At 37.0% G+C, this 23,801-nt stretch overlaps 1 protein-coding gene across 1 annotated transcript; it reads right to left on the bottom strand.

The window, feature by feature from the left end:
• Positions 1-8,661: 8,661 nt before the first annotated feature.
• On the bottom strand, positions 8,662-20,952 carry LOC145786927 (endoplasmin-like). Its single transcript, XM_082598672.1, has 19 exons — positions 20,773-20,952; positions 20,245-20,362; positions 18,677-18,818; positions 18,405-18,521; positions 17,949-18,147; positions 17,412-17,599; positions 16,927-17,088; positions 15,150-15,308; positions 14,772-14,909; positions 14,471-14,548; positions 13,887-14,050; positions 13,402-13,573; positions 12,915-13,160; positions 12,377-12,447; positions 11,841-11,906; positions 10,877-10,955; positions 10,401-10,556; positions 9,817-9,960; positions 8,662-9,308 (listed from the first exon to the last, which is right to left on the bottom strand). Exons 1-19 carry the CDS (start codon positions 20,822-20,824, stop codon positions 9,288-9,290), a joined length of 2,472 nt encoding a protein of 823 aa, XP_082454798.1. The 5' UTR covers positions 20,825-20,952; the 3' UTR covers positions 8,662-9,287.
• Positions 20,953-23,801: the final 2,849 nt, after the last annotated feature.

The following is a 23,801-nucleotide window of genomic DNA, read 5'->3' as shown; positions in this document are numbered from 1 at the left end:
TGTAAAAGTTTTGCAGATGTTCCAAACAAGGGAATGTTTTTCTCAAAGCTCTTTGCATAGTTTTTTTTTTCAAAGTTATGTTGAGCCAAATGTTAAACCTTGAATGTACCAGAAACCGTAAAGCATTTAATGCCATCTTTACCCATGTCTTTAATTGCTGTGGTAAGAACCAGATAAAGTGATCAGCAGGCCACAAGCTTAAGAATGACCACCAAAAGTAAGACAAACAATTCAAAAACTGACCTCAAAGTCAAAGGTCAGCAAGTAATAAGCGAACATTGAGTAGTGTAATAGGTAATATAATCAATTAACCTGCCTTTAACTGTAGGCCATAAAAATGTTTGTCTTATTTGTAGCCTATTCTATTTGTGCAGTCATATTTTGTTTATTGCTAAAAAATTGTGAACAGTAAACAAAATAGCATTTCTCATAGATTAATTAGCATTTCATTTTTGCATTTACAATCCCGCAATTATAAATATCCCTGACTTTACAGAGGTAGCTATCAGCAAGTGTAACCAGCATATTACATTTAGATACCAGTATAATAAGTATTTTATGACAGTTGCCAGTGTTTTGTTTGTGATTTCAAATCGTTGCTGCTTTATGTTTCATTTCTTTCATTTCAAGCAAAGATGAAGCTATAACTTGATAGACCTGTGTTTACTATTAGTTATATTTCTGCTGTGTTCTGTACACTGCTGGGTTGATGATTGTTTATGAAGTTATAAAAGTTTAACTAGGTAGTAGTTAGCCGGTATTGTGCAGTAAGCATTATAACATTTCATTAAGCACCAGTAACCTATGAAGGCTTTCTGAGTACTGCAAAGTTGTCAGTGAGTGATGAAGCTGTTAGACCTTACCTAGAAACCTATTAACTAGTGTTACACTGTAAATATTGCTCCGCTTTCTTAAAGATCATAGTAATTTTCTTATGTATGCTGTGATTCCTGTGAAGTAGTTGCAACATGTGATGAAGTGATTAAACTTCATCTACATAAGTCAGCACTCATGCACCATTTCAATAACAACTGTTTTTAGCATGACCAATGGTGTTTGCATATGAAAAAATAATTACATGTAGAAAAGTTAATTCAACAGTTAGATTACAGCAACTGCTGCTCATAATAATTGTGCTTCTTAAATTCAACAACCACAATGTTCCAAAAATAAAGCAATTAATAAAAAAAATGTTTTAGTGAAATATAGCATGATTAACAACAGGTTTCTAATAATAGTGTATCTTGTGTGAGTAGGCCTAGTTAATAAACCATGTACGCCATTCTGTGCTGTTATGGATTAACACTGTTCTGTTGTGAATTGAAAGTATATCACCAGATTGGTAAACTATTGTTTTTATCATACTTAAGTTCCTGATTATGCACATTTGAGTACACTTGAGTTTTCATGTTAGCATTTTGATTGGGTACTTGTTAGCTTTTTGAAAGTATTGTATAGGTGAGTGGTTTAATCAATCAATCACTGGTTTATTTTTTTTCACAAAATATCACATCAAATGCACTGGTACATTACATAAAAGTGAGATAGGAAAGAAGCGAAAGACCTTATGAGGTCACCAAGTCAGCCTCCACCTCGGCGATCCTATAAGGCAAAACATAATTACCACTTGGTGAAAGTGTTAAAATGTTGTTTGTTAAAGCATTTGTGAATTCACTTTTTTTTGCACTTCTAAACTGTTTTGCTATGTTATGGCTATACATTTAAAAATAATAGGTTAGTGAAATTTCAAATGCCAATTGTAACTTTTGGAAAAAATTGCTTCTAAATGTAGGTAACCAATTTAAAATTCTCATAATTTTGTCAATTCTTGTCCGATGTAAAAAATTGTATGAACTCAATGTGATAAGCATGTCAAATTTTGATACCAGCTTCTACTGTGTTATATAAGATCTGGGTTGAATGACCCATACACTTCATGACCGTTGCCAGTATGTTTAGAAATCGTTAACACTTTTGGCTTTCATTGCAAGCAAAGGTGTAGCTATGACTTGATAGACCTGTGTTTGCTCTTATTTACATTTGTATTGTTTTCTCAACTGGTGAGAAAGTCTAGTGAAGTGAACCACCTTTCCATATCAGTGCAGTTAACATACACACTACATTATCATAAGTCTGCTTGCCAATAAGGGGCTCAAAATTATTTTGGCCCCGGGGGCCCACGAAGAGCTTAACACAGCACTTCACTTCAGCTTTCTGGTGGTCAAATAGCCACTTCAGCCACCAAACAGTAAAATAAGAATTTAGTTTAGTCTAGTATAGTGATTTCCCTAACCATGAATATTACCCGAAACACGAATTTCAACATAAACAGGTTAATATTTGTTTAAACTCAAACTGAAATGGCACAGGTGAAGATTGCTATCCCTGTTTCTGCACTAAAAATTGCATTGCACTGCACTAAAACTGCACAAAACCGCTTTTCAGATTGCAGCAATCAGCAAATGTTTGATCGAGGCCCAAACACCTTTCCCAAATCAAATTGAAAACTTTCTGACTGTCTGCACTACCTTTGCTGTAAATTCTCTTCTGGTGAGCCTAGAATACTCTAGCGCCATGTGACAAATAAAAGTTCAAAAAAGCAACCGCTAGATAGAGATAGTAAGTTTTGCGGTTCAAGAAATGTTAAGATTGCGCAAGATTTGTTAAATGACCAATTGACCATGCTTAAACGACATCAATAAAAGTTTGTAAACAACCTTTATTTTCATAACATAGTCGATGAAGGCCGAAGGGGGCCCGAAAATAAATTGGTACCGGGCCCGAGAAATCCTGTCAACGGCCCTGATTGCCTTTAATTTTTTTCGGTCATTACCTTTAAGTTGGGTGTGCACTGTGCACTGACAGCTTGGCGAGTGCTATTTAAAATAAACAATTAAGAAAAATTACGTCACAAGGCAGCGAAAACAGCAATGGTTTTAGGTCAGCCAGGCTGTGCACTAGGGTGGATCAAAAATGGCAAAAAAAAATTTTTTTCTCAATTTTAATTAGCTAGATATGGCAAAAGTTGCCAATATATCACCAAAACACAATGTAAAAAATTGAAGAGGTTTGAACAAGTTTTTGATCTCCCCCCGCGACATACAAATTTAGGCACTTATACATACAAGAACTGCATGGCAAATTTTTTCTCGATTTTAACTCGCTTTGCAGACATGGCAAAAGGTTCTAATATAACACCAAATACAATGAAAATGTGTGTACTTAAGAGTTTTGACTTCACCCTCTTTCAGCATATTAATTTTAAAGTGACTTGGCTGATGGACCACCCGCGGTTCCAACAGGTAATCGCCTATTAACCATCACCATGAGATGGCCGAGTATAGACTCACAAGCTTAAACTTTGTATGACTGATTTGACAGGTGGCCTATTGGCAAAGTCACTTCCTATTAATGTATGCGTTCATGCATACAAAGACTGCAAGCAATATTACAAACATTTACAAATTGAAGTGAGTAAAGTCACGTTTAGACTCAAATGTTGGCATTAACTGACGAGAAGCAATTCAGGTACAAATGAAGCCGTCTCGATATTTCGGTCCACAAACTGCTTTAGATGCATCGGTAACCAGCTTGCACGAGCCTTTCAACAGCCTGCGTGTGACATGGAAATTCGGGAAAAAATACAGTGGGAGTCACACCTATCATGATGAATTGCAGGAGCTCAGCATCCGTCATTGTTTTAATTACAGGAGGTTCCGTGATAGGAAGATCTGTCCAGTTAATCAATTCGAAGTATTTCACTGCATCAAAATTAAGCTTTGAGGGAACTTTAAATTTTTGTTTTTTTCCCCTGGGTTTTGCAGCTCTAGCTTTCATCACTCCACGCAAGCCTAGTTCTCGAATATGTGGTCGATGGTAAGTTATCATAGCCAAAATTATATTTTCCGGATGAGCAAAGTATGAGTTGCGGTGCATAACTGGGTCAATAATTTTCTTGTGTTTCTGACAAAGATATCGTGATGTGGTTATCATTTGGTGAATGTGTCTAGCTTCATCTTTGCAAGATGAATGTGATTTTATTGTGAACCACATTGGAGCATAAACACGGATAATGAACATAACCAATGCTTGCCGTCTCCCATACGGATTGTTATCGCTGACATATAATCTAAGGGTTCTATTAATTAGCTGTAGTCAGCCATCGTGAGTGTCTGAGTGATTCAAGCATCCTGGGTCGCATCGCCAGATCAATGCTACATTCACCAGTGCAGTCAAACTGAATGGTGGAGATTGATGAAGGGAGTACCAAGTAATAATAAAACTAGGCCATCGCCCAGAAGAGTTACCCATACTAACCTAAGTAAACTGCCTTTTAATCTGTAAGAAGCGCATATAACTTTTATTAAACTTTGTGGAACCTGCAGTGCAAGCAAATTCCAATAATTGTACTATAAAGCTTCTTCTATATCTAGAATTCTTTTGAAGAATCAAATACTACATCAGCTAATTGTTGAGATACCCAACCAAGTATTTTAGCAACGGTGATAAAACGGTCAATTGTAGCCTATCTGTTTGAACACAAGTCGCTTATTATGACATCATAAAGCGCATAAGTGAGTCACACAGTATCTATGCTTTTGACCAATTTTGCGGAAGACTTTCTCCAACCCGATATTAGGGAAATTAAAACCTTGCGGGGGGCGATCAAAAAAGTGTCAAAACTAAAAAAAAATTTGCATGTATGTTATTATGGGTATAATGCATCTTTTTCACATACTAGCTTAGAAAAATAAAAATTTTGGATTTTTCGATCCACCCTACTGTGCACTCGCTGATCTGCACACCTTGGCGCGTCACTGGGGGAATCTCAGGCAATAGCAAGTTTTAGCTTGTTGGATTAGAGTTTGAGGTGATCAGAGTTGGAAACAAGATAAGATAAAATGTTTTTTATGCACCAAGTGCCAGTAAATTAGGACTACCTTGTCTGAATCTGCAATAAAGCTTATGGCAATAGCCAATATCATTGATGCACCATTCTAAAACAACACATCTAATCGTTTTGTAATTAGAGTGTTTGTATGTTACTGGTATTGTACCTTATTGCTGAAACACCTTTATTATGTAGCAGGTGCCAGCTGACTCAAAGTCGCTTTCTGTGTCTCCTGGTTTGTCTCACATTAATTATTGCCTATATTCGTTTCGTCTTGGGTGTACCACTGGTACGGTATACAATATATATATTAAAATGTGACGCCAATGAACAAAATGATACCGGTACTGATAATAAAAAAATTGGCTAATGGCTAAAGCTTGTTTATTATCGAGTTGCTTTGCTATTGTTTTTTGTTTTAACTTTTACCTGTTTGTTTTTAATTCGCTTGTAGGCTACATTTCTCAAGGTGTTGCGACCGTGCCTAATCCTTGCATGAAGTAAATCATTTCCATCTCGAGCACGCTTTAACTTTCGCGTTTTTTCAGACTCCTGCTGTGTTATGGCAAGTAGCCTATAACCTACGGTAATATTGTTCGTTTTGATGGTCGAAAATAAAAACTGAACTGAAGTACGTAACTTTAGAAATGCTACTTAATGTTTGATATTATTAAGTCTTTCATTCAATAGGCGCTGTCAAATAAATATCTATTTTGTATTCTTCTCCATTCCGACAACATTATTTTTGTCAGTTCTGTTCATGTTCAGAATTTGTGCTGAAAATGCTCTCAGAACGCACCAAATTCAATGTTAATTTTAAAAATTTTCTGGGAAAGGCCCCCCATACCCCCCGCTGTTGCTTTGCCGTCACTGAACACCCTGTCAAAGTGGTCACGGTACGCCACTGGTCTGCATATCAAACGTAACTATCCCTCGTTAAATATGTAAATATAATAATGTTATGGTTTTATTTATTGTCGCTCTACAACAGCTAAGATGTTTTAGCGACACGGCTCATTTTAAATTTATATCAGGTTTACGATGTTGTCACATTCCTATTACCCAACTTAATCAGTGCCGTTTTTAAAGTCTTGGGTTTGACCCCATCTGGAATCAATTTCAGGTCTACCAGCTCCAGAGCCGAAGGCAAAACCACTCGGCCACTGAGCTGGTATTTAAGCAATTGTAGTCTGTTTGCAGCTCGTTGTTTTTAGCCGTGCATTTTTTAATTAATTTATTTGGCTATTTTTGTTTGTCCGTCGCACTTCATTTGATCTACTCCTCGTCGAGTTGTGTCAGTTGTTACTCATTGTGAGAATCGAACCGTTAGCTCTTGATTTAGTAATTTCTTTTGATTACCAATTCAAGTGTTTTACAGTTTTTCGAATGAGTTTTCGAAGGAGAAAGTTCATTAATTGTTTAGAGATCTATCTACAGGCAACTTTTTGTGACAGTCTATCTATGTTTGTGTGGTAGTGCTGCAGTAGCCTACTAATTCTACAAAACAAAATTATGATAATACAGTAGTACTCACCTCAACACAAGTGTATTTCCCAGACAGTTTCACAGGCAGTGAAACAAAATAAAGCAGGCAATAGCAAATCAAATATTGATAATGTCCTTCCTGACACTTGTATTGTTGTCAAAATAGTACAAAACTAAATTTGTTTCATTTTTATCACCTGTCAATAAATATTAAACAAAAATTACGTCACTTTTAATTTTGCTATGTAACTCACCTTGAAACTATTTTTATAAAAAAGCACGAGAACCTTAACCTCTGCACAATTATTGCAACTAGCAAGACAAAGTGCCCAGTAATAACTTACTTTGCTTTCACTAAGAAAGTAGCAGATCTCGACTACACTCAAAGTTTCAACACTTTTTCCTGCATTTAATGTTTTTCTTAGTCATCGGCTCTCTTCTTTGCATCACCGTGATGTAGCATTTAATATTTGCTTCGGTTGAGATTCAAGTAGCCTGCACCGAGATTACATTATCTCGGTGGTAACAGTTCAGCACTACGAGGTTTCAGATCACGTGACTGTAACTTCAATTCCTTGCAAAATGACTTTAGGCTAGCTGTCGTGAAGCTGCAATGGATAGTGACCGATCTATTGCCACTGCCACAACAAGTTTTCTAAATATTTTTTATGGTTATTCTTATGTTAGTGACCTGTTTGAGTTGTCTTTGTCATCACATGGTGAAGACGACTTTTAGCGAGATATATTGAATTTGTAAATATCCACCGACAACTACAATTGGCTTTGTGCCCTTTTTAAGAAATATCGGCATATATGGATAGGAACTAGCTGCTTAATGATTTATTAGGATAGATTGCTTTGTAGTGCTGGCCAGTGGCCACTCCAAGCCGTTTATTCCTCTATTCTAGTAGTCTGCCAAGTAAATTAGACTAGAAAATAAAAAAAAATCCACTAAACTTGCCAAATAGCACCAACTTTGAAAGGCTTATCCAAGTGGTGACTTATCCGTTTTGAAATGATGTAATCTGTTAATCAAAATATTACTGTAGCCCACCGATCCAGATAAAACTGCCAGCAACAATAGCCCCCGTTCCCTTCCCTACGAAGCCAAATCAGGCTGTTTTTGCAAAGTTAAATGCCGATGTTAAATCAAAGTAAAAATTTGATTTTCTGGCCAGAAAGACAGCATCTATTCCAGTGCGTAGCCTACCAAATATGAAGACTCACTGGCAGGCCCGTAGTTATACATTTTAGCTTGGGGGGGCTCAAAAGCTATTGGGAAATAAAAGCTATATGCACCAGTGGCGGCTCGTGACTTTTGGCCATGGGGGCGCTGTAAATGGTGATGTTAAATATGACGTCATAAAGTGACAGGAACGGACAAGCGCCGAAGGCGTGAGCCTCCTAGGGGGTCTGGGGGCATGCCCCCCCAGAAAAATTTGCACTTTTATATGCTCTAAAATGCCATTCCTGGTGTTTTCAGGACAAAAAATAAAAATTTTAGGCAGTTGAAAATGTGGATTTTTAGAACTTTGAAACAAAGAGCACGAGGGATCAGAGAGAGAAAGCGAAAAATCAATGAATGTCATCACGGAGGTTGAAGATACTTTATTTCAAAAGCTCTGTGCCCCTGAAAAGAGCGATGTTGGTGCAGTGGACCTCACTAAAAGATTTAGGCTATATATGCTAAACCATCACAGCACGCTTAGAATAGTGATACCTTTCAGAGTAAACGTTTTCAAGGCATGTTTTTGAAATACAACACACCAATACCATCCAGCGTGGCTGTGGAACGCATGTTTTTGCTTGGAAAGGACATTATGCGTCCCAAACGCAGCAGATTGTCAGACAAACGTTTTAAAATGCTTATGTTTCTACAAGGAAATAACTAAAAGCTTTGAGCTTGGGGGGGCATTGCCCCCCCGGCAACTACAGGCCTGCTCACTGGTAATCTGGCAGCCTCGAGTTAAAGTTATAGGCTACAGTAGCCCAGGAGGGTCTAATTTATCCCAACCCATAAAGCACAAAACGTATTCAAGTTGGCTACAGTAGTCGCAAACTTTTCTTGTCTTTAATACCCATCACGGATGTTGTTAAGAGATGCCGTTACTCCGAAGTTGTACGAAGGTTTATTGTTATAAAGTTCGTATGCAGGTGGTGTTTTGAAGTTTAAAATGAATCCTGACTATACCATACTTTACTTATCCTTTTCAAGTTCATTGTTTCCTTAACATTTCAGTTGTGTGATCTCGTAACCACCACAGAGCTTAACATAGAATGCTCAGTTAAAAACAAGGAAAAGTTTTATTTTACAACGTAACGAATCAATTCGCTTTACAAAGGAATGGAAAGCCAAAATTTACATCATGGTCGCAGTAACAGATGGCAGTAACAATACAATCCAACGCATTTGCTATCATAGCAGAAGGCCCCTACTAAGCTAAATCTCACAACAGTTTGTATGTTTTACAGATTGCAAATTTTCATTAAACAGTTCGAGGAAATTTACACTTACGGTTTGATTTTTAAGGGTTAAAATTGATGAAATTATTGCTACAGCCACTGCTTTTGAACAAAACATATTTCGTCTACCTAATTACGGCTCCAATCACAGTAAGCAATAGTACAAAAAATCACAGTAGACTAAACCACCTTTGAAGAGTTTCATTCAAGTCAATCTCTTTGCATGTGTGACGTTAAATCAACGTCGTAACAACATAAATGTCGTCAAAGTTTAATCTCACGTTGAAATCTCCTTTTAAGGAATTTTCGTGAATATTTAACACAAGAAACACAATTGGATCTGGAACATTGTGACGAGGCAGTTGTGTGGAACGGAATAAAATACGGGCGTTAATAACCAAAACGACTGGAAATCGAATACCGCATATACAATCCACTGTTGATGAAACTATAACTCATCTTTGGAACTCTGCAACAAAAGCGGATCGCTTAATATAATGTATGTTATAGAATGTCGGTCGGTGAAGGGTTAATCAATACTCAAGTAGTCAACTTATGGTCGTGTAGTGTAAGTCAGTTGACATATAACCCCACCATTGGTGTTGACAGGGTGGGGAGGTCAGGAGTACTTTTAGATGTTATTAGTGCCGGTCCCAAATTAGTCTGTAAACGGCCCTTGGTGCCATATCCAAAGTGGGCTATACTGTGACGCATAGCATAAGTAAAAGAACAGTTAGTACCAGATATTAGATGCGTATCTAAGTGTTCAGAGAGTTGAAAAGCACTCGACAGGTTTTCGGTTCGACTGCGGCGACAAGAGCGCTGCCGTGTCATGGCAACTTTAAACACATGCTAGAAGTTCGGGTTATTGTGGTTTTGTCCGAATAATTAACCAGCACGCAAAACAACAATAGAGTGATGACGAAAAAAACACGAATGCGTTACCATGTCTTGATCTTAAACCTATTAGCCTTTACCTGATCTTCTTGAGGCTGTTCAGGCTCATCTTGTTCTTCATCGTCATCATCATTTTCATCTTCATCTTCGTTTTCATCTTCATCCATTTCTTCTTCGCCATCATCCTCAGGCTCGTCTTGTTCATCTATTGGCTCTTCTTCGATCTAAACATAAAGCAATTATATTACTTTTTCGATCTCAGCATCTTTTCCGCAACAGCTTTCTCAGTAAGCAAGAGTCTTGTTTGTTGCAGCAGCTTACAAGATCACGTTTGGGAAACGAATCTGCAGAAAACATGGCAACCCAGACAGACGATGTAAGAACATAAGCACATTCATGACGACAGAGCTCATGAAGGAGTAATGTGCTGGTTAAACCATTTTATGACAATAATGGATGTGCTGAACCAACAGAAAGTTGGCTAACTTCATACAAAGCAAGGGCTGGACACAAACGTTTTCTTCTTTTTCACTTTGAAACTTCAAACTTTGAGTAGCATAATCTGAGTGAGAGAAGGAGCTACATAGACTGTTAAGCTGTTAAGAGAAAATTATGACTTGTGCTGACAGAAAAAAAAAATAAACAAAACAATTCAGTCACTCACTGCAGTATTTGGGTCGATGTTGAGGTTGGCGTACATCATGTCGAGGATTCTCTTCGAAAACTCAACAGAATTCTTAAGATTGTAACCCGATCTTAAGACGGCTGTATCGAACATGACTGCGGCTATCTCCTTGGCTTGACTATCGTCATCATCTTCCTGTGAATGTTTTGTAAGCGTCAAGAAAATAAGGATAATTGTGAGTTCACTGGTTTAGAGGAGTCGCACTTCTAGCGAAAAATCAAGACCTAAAAACTTCATCAATTCTTGTCAAAACAGTGAATATGATAAAACATTCTCAGGCGTTCTTCACACTATTGCATGAAAATTTGTGTTATAGCAACACGTTGTCAAACAGTGACGGCTTTCAATGATACGTACAGTCGTACATGCTGAGTGTTGTTGTTGCAATGCTGTAAACACTAACAAAAATTATCGAAAACATAGTATAAGACGCATTGCCACCAAGCATCAATCACCTTTATTCTTGCAAGTAAGTTTTTGATCAATGGATGCCGTGGATTAATTTCCAATGTCTTCTTTTGCTTGGCATAGTAACTGCAGTGGGTACAAAGAATTAAGTAAAAAAACAAACATAAATGGAAACTGCAACCTTACCAGGATAAAACTTTTCCCTCATTTTTAACTCGCAGTAGATCTCTACTTTTACTTCATTTTTGAAGATTTATTGCAGAGGTTCTCAAACTGTGAATCGCGACGCCCTGATGCGTCGTTTCGATTTTCCAAGGGCGTGGGCGGATCAAACTAATTTCGTTTCGTATCTTTACTATCTAAACTCAATTACGATAATAAAATGCTTACAGATATTATTACCCTGACATGTGCATTCGAACTCATCATTACGAAACTGCAGCGATTGATTATAATTTAACAATCACAATAGCGCAATTCTAATTCAATTCGTCGCGAGACAAATGAAGACTGAAGACAAACAACTAGATAAAAAATTACTGAAAGTCCTATTGCTGGGTGCGTCGGAAGGTAAAGTTTGAGAACCGCCGGTTTATTGTTAGAAAAAATGACATTCGAAATTACAATAGCCTATTCCGGTATTTAGACTTGTCCACATTTTTCAGCTCTACATTTTAGGTCATCCTGAAAACGCAACTCCAAAACCAACCCGAAAAGGTATGACTCAGCAAAATCACCTCAGTTAGCAAATCGGTCCTTTTTCACACTTTAAGATTTACAACGTCTGCAGACGCAGAAACAATGAAACAAATGAATGCCTGGGTTGTAGCTTGAAATCCTCTTTTTATGATATCGTAGTAGCGTAGTCGGGAAATAAAATAATTTGGTCTGTTCAATTGTCACAGTTTAGCCTTCTATGAAACCTCAACGCACGAAAAGGGTAGCATAAAAGAAAAACATTAGGCCTACTTAGCTTAAAATGACATTCAATCAGCTTAAAGAAAAACCTACTTTCCAGGAGCATCTTTTTGAGATTGGTAAGCCTGGGCTGCCATGATGCGCTCCATGTTTCCAGACCTAAAAGCGATAACGGCTTTACAAAAACTTTCTCAAAACAATCTGCACTTCAAAGCAACCAGAACATAATAATGATGACTATGATGCATTGCGAGCTTGTGTCATGCTAGCCTTTTGATACAAACTTGCTACTTCCTTTTCTTTTGCTAGCCGACTGTGCGACGTTGGAAAGGACGTCGGTTCGACACCGCTTAAGAGCACGCGGCTGTGTCTCGGCAAAGGCACTTAATGGCATGCCAAAACAAGCGTAGCATACCATATGTCACTTCGCTGTTTCCTGTTGAGTTTCATCTGTGTTCGCAGTGTTTTGTACTGTATGTTGTTGCCATAGGCAAAAAATAAAAAAATCATTGTTATTATTACTACAAGGATGGAAAATTCAAGTGCTACGACCTGATTATGTGCAAAGTGTGCATGCCGTACACAGCAGTAAGTAGAATATTTTGCTACAGGGTAATAAAAAAACATACCATCCGTACTGACTGGCTACCAAAGCACATGGTGAATCAGAAAGCCGCTCAGTGATGACAGCTTTCTCTATCTGTTGATAAAAAGAGCAGGTCCGTCATTGCCGTGTAGTCCACGTAACCAATAAAGGAAGAGGGACGACGGTGAACCATAGAAAACGGTAAACAATAATGTATTTGTTAAAAATGTTAAAGGTAAAAGTAATTGGGGATAAATCAAAAACTTTTCTGTACTTATCAATTTAATAAGCAGGGTAGGCCTACATGCAGAAAAATGATAAGCGTTTAAATGCTTCACTGGTGCTTCGTCTATAATGGCAATGCGATCCTCAGTCACAATCTTGAATCCGACTTGTACATTTAGACGACGAGCATTGTCAAAGTTTGTAAATGTCAGTAAAGTTAGGTTAGTTAGATAGTACACGGTTTTCCATCCTTTGTACCCAGTAAAGCATTGAATAAATTTACATCTACCTACATTCACTCTCAACTTAATCTGATAAACGTTGCGTCAAAGTGAATACGAAAGCAAAATACTGACCATATCTTTGAGCCCCTTGTCCTTCAGCCAAGTTGCTAGAGACTCAAATTCTTTTTCCAGAGCTTCTTTTCTCTCTTTGGCTCCCTCTTCTTCATCAAGTCCGAGTCCTTCTTTAGCGACATTCTGAAATTTCTTTCCATCAAACTCCGGAAGTGCCTGGAGGGTGTATTCATCTACAGCCTCAGTGAGGTACAAGACCTCATAACCTTTCTTCAAGAGCCGCTCCACAAACGGAGATTTTTCAACCTGGAGGAACGACAAGACAATGGTGTTTCCAATTGATTCAACTGTATGGTATCAAGAAGTGAGGAGGATCGATAGCTAGTCTGCTTTCAAAATTAAAGAGCAAGATGCAGGAAAATAGTGGTTTGTAATTTCTTTGACTTTTCCGAGAAGACAAATTCTTCAAGAAAAATAACGAAAATTCTAACAAAAGTTTAAAAATTGTTTTGTAAACAATCTCGATGCACTCGTTAAAAATATCTACCTCTTCCCTCCCAGCCCCAGCACAGAAATAAATCTTATCTTGTTTTCCCTTCATTCTCTCGATGTAACTCTCCAAGCTAGTAAGGTCAGAGGGATGATTTGACGAGTAGAAACGCAGCAGCTTAGCGAGTCTTGTCCTGTTGCTATGATCTTCAATAACTCCGAGTTTGATGCTAAAGTATGAATCAACACCGCATCAATAATAGGCCTACAATGCAGCAAAATAAAAACTAAGAGTCATTTGCTCAATGCTGTGCCAGCGACTAATGTAATAAAACCTTACAGCAACAATGTGGAAGTATTAACCAATAACCATATGTACAACACGTTATTCAATTCTATTCGTTTAAATTCTTATGTGGCTCTAGTGCTCTACGTATTCCTCGTTTTAACACGCAATAGGAAATGCATATCAATACGCAAAACAATTGTTTTCCTACCTAATTAAAATGAAGCAATACGTTCAGACACGTTTCTGTGACTTACTTAGTACCAAATTCTGACCAGAATTTGTCTATGTACGCTTCTGGATCAATTTTCTTGATCATGTCAAGAGCTTTTCTAACCAGCTTCTTCTTGATGACCTTGAGAAGTTTGTGCTGTTGCAAAGTCTCCCGAGACACATTGAGAGGTAGATCATCACTGTCCACCTGGATGTTGCAAAGAAGTAATTAGTAGAAGCTTCTTTTGAAATTATTTCACAAATAAAAATCAACAAAATGAGCATTATTTGACGTCAAGTCAATATTTTATGACTGATTTTTATGATAAAAAAGTATATTTTTTCAATTATTACTACGCATTTTTTAATAGTTATTGTTTTCGACTGGAGTCAAAAATTCAGAACAATGTTCAACAAAAAAACTTATTGATTATTTTATCTTGTCATTTGATACTTAAAAATAATTTTTAAGTAAATTGAAAACAATTTCGGTTATTAGAATTCATATTTCAGAAACTATTTGAGTGTTAATCGTCAAACACATAATCACACGTGATACAAGGTTTTCAGGTAAATCAATTCTTAACAAAGCGTGTTAAGATTTGAAATTTATTTCTCAACTACTTACAACTCCACGAACAAACTGCAGATACTTCGGCATCATGTCTTTGAAATCATCGGTGATAAATACACGACGTACGTACATCTGCATTGTCGAAAGTAAGTGTTGGTAAGGTTGCTTGTGTAATCATGGTGGATTCTGAATAGCAACCTTATTTTATCCGAATTCTTGGTAAGTCCAGTTCACACGGAACAGCGATATGATGGCAATCCACCACCCGATCTATCATCCTTATATTGCCACAAACTCTGTTTCAAACTTAAACTAAAGTATCATTGAAATAAAGCCACGGAACGACCAATATCACCTTTATGTAATCAGTTCGCTTCTGTCCGTAATCTTGGAAGAAGTTTCCCGGTACTGTTGCCGGGATGAAGAGAATCGACTTGAATGAAACCTCTCCTTCGGCTACAAAGTGAGTTTTGCTCATTGGATCACTTTCTTCCTGCACGAATCGAAAAGGAAAACTCTTAACGTCAAACAAATTGACTAAAATCTTCCATAGTCTTATTTATACTTATGGCATGACTGTTTCAGTGTTTCACCTAAAAACAATTATAAGACTTGTTGCAAATTTCTCTAAGCGAACATTAAGGAAAAAAATAATTTTCTTTTTAAAATCGACTTTTCAATTACCCTTCGCACCGTATTCAAGAGGTTGTAATAAGGCCAAAATCAATCTCACCTTTGAAATAGACTTGTAGAAGCTGTTGTACTCTTCATTTGTTATTTCCTTGACGGGCCTTTGCCATATCGGTTTGGTTTCGTTAATGAGCACCCAGTCCCATACCGTCTTTTCAACGGATTTTGTTGTCGGTTTTTTTTCTTCTGCCTCTTCTTCAACCTGCAACGGGTCTGATGAATATCGACCTAACTGAACAACGTCTGCGTAACGTTACTACAGCCAGGGAAATTGAGAGGATAGTTTGGGCCCGGTGCCACTAAGATTCTCGGGCTCCAAATCAAGACACATCTAAGAAAAAAGCACAATATACCGGAAATATGCTGTGGCTTTTTCAAGTTCCCAGGCCCCTTGGAAAGTTGTAAGCCCTTAAAATCATCCCAGGTCCAAAATTATCCCCTGGAGCCCCTGTTAACACTACTCACTACAGCTATTTATAATTGGAATATTTTCTATTTGACCGGAATCGCTTTCCCAACTACCGAGCAAAATCTATTCGTTTTACATTGTTACACGTTTGCGGACGACAAAACCCAACAGCGCTGCAATTGTGATGTAGTTTCACCGGCTGTCTGAAGAGCTGATATCAGTTCCGATGACAAACGTTTACTTACAAATCTTTTACACTTTACATAGGCTACATCTGAATCGAGCGTTCTAGAATCTAACCTTTAAAAATTTGACAAATAAACAAAATGTTTGTACGGCATACATCTATATTTTACAACATCACCAAGCTATGATAAGAAATGTGCCACATGCAGGCCTCTAAGCTTCGGCGGCCATGGCCTCCGAAACTACCTAACCCGCCAAAAGGCCATGTTTGGCCGCCGGCTTCCAAAAGCCAACATTTTTCCACTGCATTCCCAGACAACAAATCATTCGTTTTTTTGCATTGATTCAATTTGTTATCTGGGTTTGTATTTGGAACATTTTTTCTCCACTTACGTTCGTATTTCAAACGTTTTTTCCACTCGCTCTTGAAACTTTTTTCTCTTCACTCGCAGAGCCGTTTTTCACAAACCAGGCAAAGTCTCCTTTTATGAGAAATATTGCTGATAAAAGCTTCGCAAAAAGTCGAAACGTCGAACTTTAAAGACCGGGAGACTAGCTCTACACTTACTTGGCACTCAGGGCCTTGCTTGTGATGTCCTTACCCGAGTGAACGCAGAAACACAATGTTATTTACAGGATTTTTAAAAACACGATTTTTTAACTGATTTTTATTGTTTTGGCTACTGAGCGCGAGACCTTGGCGCCGAGAAGAAGCTCTGGTAGGTCACGCTTGGCCGCCAGAAAAATAAAGGAGCTCAGAGGCAGGCACATAGTAGAATGTGCCTTCTTTAGTTGTGGCAACTTATATTTTGCATCCACTAAATTACTAAAACATAACATGACCTGCAGAAAAAACGATAACTTACAACTATATGCATATTGGACACCTGTAAGAAAAAAATGAAGCGATAGAGAGCGCTGTTTCGACCCCCACTGTAGGCCTTATTAGTGCAGCGCTTATTCTGATCACGTTTTTGTCGACCGCCGTGTTCTATAGCTAATTTATTTTTCTTCATTTTATAACAAACTGTCTAGCTATTTTTATTGACAATCAAAATAATGATAACTGCTAACGGGTAAAATTATTTTAGTACCAATAGCCAGTTGATGGGGGCAAATCGGTTAACTGCTTCATTCTGTCTACAACCAATAACCATCCAGATATACAAAATAAAACTACCAGTACTTTATACTATTGCATCACAAAACATTTGATCCTCATCACCTCTGCTTCATCAGTACCATCTTCTTCTGATATTTCTTCATCTGAAGTCTCATCGACTTCCTCTTCTTTAACTTCCTCCTCATCGATTGGAACTTCCTCTTTGACAGTTTTTTCAGACCACAAATAAATTGGGAAGTTGATAAATTGAGAATATTTTTCGATCTGCAACACAAGAAATAGTATCATCGTTCATAGCCATACACAAAACATACAAATTCCATCGCTATACCATAAACAGTGAGTGGGACCTTTCAATCTACATTCTACAACTCCGTCGCAAAGGAATGTGTCCATCTATGGTGTATCAACCAAATTTGTAAGACTCGATAGAAGACATAAACCGTATACTTTCTCAACAAAGAAAATCTGGTTTGTTAAACAGCTTGGTACCGTATAGTTACAGTAGTTCATAGGAGCACTGAGCGGTTCATTAAAAAGCTGTTATGGCTGCGGCTCATCTGAGATGGAAAAGAAGTCGTGCTTACCAAGCCTTTGACGGTGGAATGTTCCAGAAAGTCTGAAGCTTCTTCTTTCATGTAAAGTGAAACTGTGGTTCCACGAGTCAACGTGTCTCCTCTTGGATCAGCGGCAACAGAGAAAGACTCCGAATCCGATTCCCAGATGTGCTGGGTGTCATCATTATGATTGGAGGCGACCACAACCTTGTCCGCAACTAAAAAATAATGTTTTTTAAAATCTGATAAAACCTTCAATGAAAGAGGCACTCGAAGACGCACAGTTTCTTGAAATTGTATGTTAATACGTAGAATAACACATCACTATGTCTCCACGAACAATCATCAAATATATCCTTGCAAATAGCTTATACTATTCCTAAAACTCTACACTCCCGCAAGATAAGCTATCCTGTTAGATTAACTGAAAATCTGCCTATTTGAGTTTTCAGCATTCAGAAACATTAAATTAAATCACTCTAACCTTCAAAGCCAAAAGTAACAGTGAGATGTTAATGAAACAAATGACGTAACATAAATTCTGATGCTACTATATTCAAAATGTACCCAAGAATGACGAGTAAAATCCAACACCAAATTGACCAATTAGATCCGAAACAGATTCTTCGGAAGAGGCTTTTGACATTCTCTCAAAAAAATCACTGGTACCAGACTTGGCTATTGTTCCAAGATTTCTGATTAGATCTTCTTTTGTCATACCAATGCCAGTATCAGTGACATGCAACACGTTGTTTTCCTTATCAAGCTGTAATGTACACATATATAAATTTCACAACTTACCAAAACACATAGGCGTTTATGCCGTTTAAAGTACTCTCATATAATGCTCATGTCCTTAGTCAAGGCGTTTTCTAACTGCTTCCCATTTGCAATGTAATTTTCCAATTCAGAATTTAAAACGATAATACCCAGGCAGCAAAATCTGTCATTTTTACATTGATTCAACAGCTGCAGACGTTAAATCAACGTAAAAATGATGGATTTTGTTATCTGAGTAAATACCTTAACTTTGATAGACAGTTCACTATCTGCAGAAAGTGCTGATTCATCGGTTAGAGAAAGAATACGAATCTTATCCAAAGCATCCGATGCATTCGAAATCAATTCTCGGAGGAAAATCTATAAAAGGATTTCATTTAATGTGTGCAATTGAAAAATATGGACAATATTACGTCTAACTAACAATTTTATCGATTAATTAACCTTAACAAAAATGTTACTTTGCTTGCAGTACAAAAAGTGAATAAGCTTTATAAAAAAAATCGACAACTCACTTCCTTGTTCCGATAAAGCGAATTTATAATTAGTTTCATCATTCTGTTTACTTCAGCTTGAAAGATGTGCTTCTCTGATTGCTCTCTGAGCTGTTTGACTTCATTTGGACTTAGCCCATCAATATGAATGGACTCTTCTTCTCTGTTGTGAAATATAATGATTGATTGTAGAAATATTTAACCTTGACAGAGAAAGCCTCCTTGGAAGCTTAATCGAGGCAGTCTTGCATAGAGGCCTTGATAATTTAATTAATTAACGCAGGAGAAATTGTCCGAGTGCAGTTCCGCTCGTTATTAAAATGTTGGGGCATTTATGATATTGCATCCACTAGGTGGTGCTGAATGAAGAGCTGCAATGCGTTAAGCGCGTCCACATCGGCGGAGCATCATCTTACTGTTTCTTCGGTTTTTTTGTGTGTTATTTTTGCAAAATTGTGCGCTCATTAAATTGAGCTACCGGGGCGGACAAAGTCTAAAGTTAAAAAAGCGAATGAAAGTGTGAAGCACAATCAAAATAACTTAAACTAACACTCATCGCTGTTATTGGATGCATCGCAGATTGGTGGGAGCTACGTACTGCTGGCAGTGTGGAGAACCAGAGGTACCAGATTTATCAAAGTGATGTGTAAATGAATGCTTTTTGCGTGGAAGCGGATGCAATAAAATGTGAATCGCTTCCGTTTGAGACTTAAAAGAAGGTAGGCTACATTTCATAGACGTAAACAACTAAACATATCTCGCAAACTCACCAGGTATAATATTTATCCTTTTCGAGCTCACTTTTTTAAACGTCTTATTTTTCTGAGAATGCTTATACGCTATTGTTGATGTAGCCTATTATCAAATCTTTCACTAATGGAATATTCAGTCGTAATGACTCATGGTGTAACAGTTAATATGAAATGGGAAGAGGTGGAAATAGAAAGGAAGCGAAATTCACCGCTTCCACACTCTTGATGAAAAAGTTGAAAATATAACTAGTTTATTTTTAACATGCCGGCTAAAGTTTTTAACTATTAGCACACCAAAATATCAAATAAACGACTAGAACTATTAGCAACAATCTACAACACAAATGGACGTATTTGTCTCATGGAAAAAGCGAATATCCTGTTGTATGCTGGCTTGCCAGTAACAGGGATGCGTGACTCTCCTGAGCTAAAAATCTAACATTAGTTTGGTTGGAGTAAGAAAGTCATTGTTTAGCAATGCAAATGTACACTATTAACAGTAAGTTTGTAAATGATAAAATTGATTCTTCGGTGCAGTTAAAATGTGATGCTGTTTAACAAATAATCTATTTGGCAGCCAGCATATCATCTTTTAAATTGCTACTTCAAAGAGTACGTCGGTTTCACAAAGGTAAGCCACTAAATTGCATGTTTAAAATTGCACACAAAACGTGTCTTTCTGAATAGCAAGCCCCAAGGTTCTCAGGCCCAACCACCCAGCATATTTATTGCAATCTATTTTTAAAAATGGAAATCTCAGAAAATATAATATGTCTCTCTATAAGGAAATCCACACTTTCAATAAAATCTAACAAAAAATAACTTGTGTTACTGTACCTTTCAACAACTCCATCATCAGTTCGTGAGGCATCAGCCATTTTGCCAATGTCTTCTTCAACTTCTGGATAGTTATCAACATCAGGTTCATCCTCTGATGACTGAACACGAGTTGCAGCTGAAACAATTATGAAATAAAAATATGTTACCAGAACAAAAGACAGACCTGTGAACAACATTTTGTATTCTACACAGAATTAACCAGGCCTATTAAAAAAGGATAGATGACTTGCAAGATAGAAAATAGATGACTAGATAGAAATTGCAAGATAGAAAATAGATGGCTTGCAATATAGAAGATATAAAAGTAGGCTAGCCTATTGTCTTAAATTTTTGAAGATATATAACTATAGACTACAGGCCTAATTTATAAAGTAACGTATTGAAACCCATCAAAGTTTTTTATGTGCAAACTATTACTAGAATGTCAATAAACTAAAAAGAAAAAACATTTTGACTTACACAAAACTTTAATAAAAACAAGATAGGCTAGGCTATCATGCTACAACTGAAATTGTAAACACTTACACAGCAATAAACAGCTGGATACCACCAAAAATATCCACAATCGGCTGTACATATTTCACTATTGTCCTCCACTTTTCAGCACAGTTGAAAAGAAATAAGTGACGTTCTTATTCGAAAAATAAAAGCTAGATGCCTAAGAAATTCTCGAACAGACTGCCTATAGCCATACACTAATGCACCAGCCCTGAACAAAACCAAAACACTGTTTATTCAGCAAAGACAAAACAGCGATACCAATAAAATTAGGTCTAGCCTAAGAGCTTAAGCACAAAACGAAACAATCTATATACGGTACGGTTCATAGGCTAGCCTACAGTTTACAAGAAAACTTTCCTACTAGACCAGCAATCAAACAAACGGATCAAATTGTTTTTAGTTTTCAAATTAATGATTAGAATTGAGTTTAAAAAGGACCAATGAACACTTCTTAGCTTGGTACTTCCACAAAAAAAAGGACTAGGTCAGTGCCATCACTTTCACTTTTTTTTTAGCTGGATTTGACCTTTGAGAGCAGTCGGCATAAGCACCAGGGTTGCCAGATTGATAAAACAAAAAAGGCCAAATGCATCCCCAAAAAAGGCCAAATTATGGAAAAAAAAAGGCCAAACCTGAGGTTTTATTCTCTTTGTTGAAATCAGTGGTGTTTTTGCACTTACTTTCAACAACAAATTATATAATATTTACCCAGGTTCTATTGTTTTACATGTTATCTGTTAAAGAAGAATCGCTTAGTAAAATTCCTGAAAAAAATGCAATCCATAAAATACAAACAGATAGGTATGGAAACAATTACAATACAACTGAAATATGCATACAACATTAGGCTAAGCATCATCCTGTAGACTAAAAAGCCATTAACGTCCACCAGTGAGACCCTGGTGACTAGTGAGAAGGAGTTAATATTGGCATATCACTTAATGCAATATGAAATAGTATACAATATTTATACCCAATACAATTACTTGTAGGCTACATTAAACACCCAACACTGCAAAATCAAAGAAATCAATTGCATTTATGTCCAACATCCTTCCACAATGAACACTCCTTACTATTCTAGGAATGCTAGCACCTCTGCCATTTCGTTACTGCTAGTTTCACCATAAACAATATCAGATGGGAAACGCCTTATCATTATGGCACTGGTATCAAAGTTTGTGCAACATTTTCCATTCAGCAGCATGTCCATTTGTATTCGCAAAATCGTTTCCAAAAGCTCAGTCTGCATTTTGTTTCGTGTTTTTTTTTCACTGCAGTAAGTAATGAAAAATCCTCTCTTCTACTGCATTACTGACAGGGATGCAGAGACATGTTAAAGCATAGCTAGCAAGGTCTTTGAAATGGGCATGATGTAAAACGCTACACCAAAACTTTTCACTGTTGCTAGAGATAACCAAAAGAACTATGAAAAACAAACGAAAAAAAGGCCAAACAAATGCCAATCGAGAAACTAAAAAAGGCCAAAAAAAGGCCAAGCGGCCAAACAAAAATTGTCCAGCCAAACACTTTTCAAAAAGGCCAAATTTCTGACATTTGGCCGTAAAAAGGCCAATCTGGCAACCCTGATAAGCACTCTCAGAATCACTGCCGGTTTCTTATGATCTCACAATTGACCATTAGGAAACGTGTCCTTCCAGAAAATAGATTTTAAACTTAACACCAGTAGACCATGACCAACAACGTTGGCGCAATCACAACACTCCACGATATAACGTCATTGACACGTGGGATTTGGCCAATCATGATTGGACGGTAGCAAGTAAACACAATCATGTGTTGCAGACTCATTGCAGCTTTGTGAATGGGTTTTCTGCAAAAATCAGCTGATTTTTTAAATACGAATCGCCTCTGAAATTTACGGCAGTGTTGAGCTTACCGTTTTTTTTGTCGTATCCAGGCTTTCACCCGGTGGTTGAAGATTTAGATTAAGTGGACGGGAAGGAAAGAAAGCCAATCTTCGTGTCCACCTTCAGGCATGCCTTTATGTGTCCTGCCACAGACACAGCCGCTGAGCGGTAAACTAAGCTAGAATATGACCATAGAATAGACACTATAGACAGGGAAAAAAAAGAAGCATGAGCTTTAAGAAGAAAAGGTGTGGGTTTCAAAAACGGGAAATTAAAATTTTTTTCTTTTAATTGTATGGTCATACGTTTTCCTTTTTAGACAAGCTTTTTTCACAAAAAAAGTCAAATATTCAACAACGATCGTGTTTTTGCTACATCCGTCCAGGCATTTTTAGGATGTTATAGCATGTAGCCCACCGTATTTTAGGACTTGCCTTTCGTTATTCATGTCAGTTAGGCAAATTATAAAATACTTTGCGGTAAAATGATAGAATGCTTAATTAAAGTTAGAAAACCTTAGGTCGTTTGATTTTTCAACTGGAGTAAGCTATCGGACATTTCTAATGGGCCATAACCTACCAAAGTTGCCCATCCGCAATCAAATTTCTGGACACTGATAACTTCTGAATCGTTTTACCGGATATGCATATTCAGTATTTTGGATATTGAGATGCCAATCATCACTAAAGTTTTAAAGAACACGGTTTAACAACACTTCAAAGTGCAAACTTTTGGTGCTTTTGGCATTACGAAACTCTTTTGCAATTTGTTTCGAATGCACAGATTACCGGTTATTTCTTCTGTTTGAATCAAAAATGTTTCAAATTTGACGAGTTTCAAAATATTCTAAAGCAAAAATTTTGTGTTGGATTTAGTTGATTCTGAAATAACTTTCTTTGTAAAGGATGTCATCTTGTTTCAATTCGAACTTTAAGCTGCTTTCTTTCAATTTGCTTTTGAAGTAAAAAATAAAAGAATCTCATTTAGAATGTCATTGATTTCGGTCCAAATTAGCCTGTCAACAGTTCTGCTTTGGAATATTCCATTTTCTAAAATATTTTTTTCTTATTTCGACCTAACATTGTATATACATGTCTTAATTTCGTTTCGATTAGCAATTAATTTCTTTGTGAAAATATCTGTTTCAAACAAAAAAGTTTGTTACGAACAGAACTGCCAGTT

This window comes from Aplidium turbinatum, chromosome 2 (assembly GCF_918807975.1).
Source record: "Aplidium turbinatum chromosome 2, kaAplTurb1.1, whole genome shotgun sequence".
NCBI lineage: Eukaryota > Metazoa > Chordata > Ascidiacea > Aplousobranchia > Polyclinidae > Aplidium > Aplidium turbinatum.
The sequence above is the reverse complement of the archived record's forward strand: the minus strand, read 5'-3'. Positions and strand labels throughout refer to the sequence as shown.

Coding starts and splice junctions, on each gene's coding strand:
- LOC145786927 (XM_082598672.1), bottom strand. CDS start 20,824: ATGTACAGCCGATTGTGGATATTTTTGGTGGTATCCAGCTGTTTATTG. Junction 18,522..18,676: donor CGCTTTATCGGAACAAGGAA/GTGAGTTGTCGA, acceptor ATCCTTTTATAG/ATTTTCCTCCGAGAATTGAT. Junction 14,051..14,470: donor TGCAGTTTGTTCGTGGAGTT/GTAAGTAGTTGA, acceptor TGCAACATCCAG/GTGGACAGTGATGATCTACC.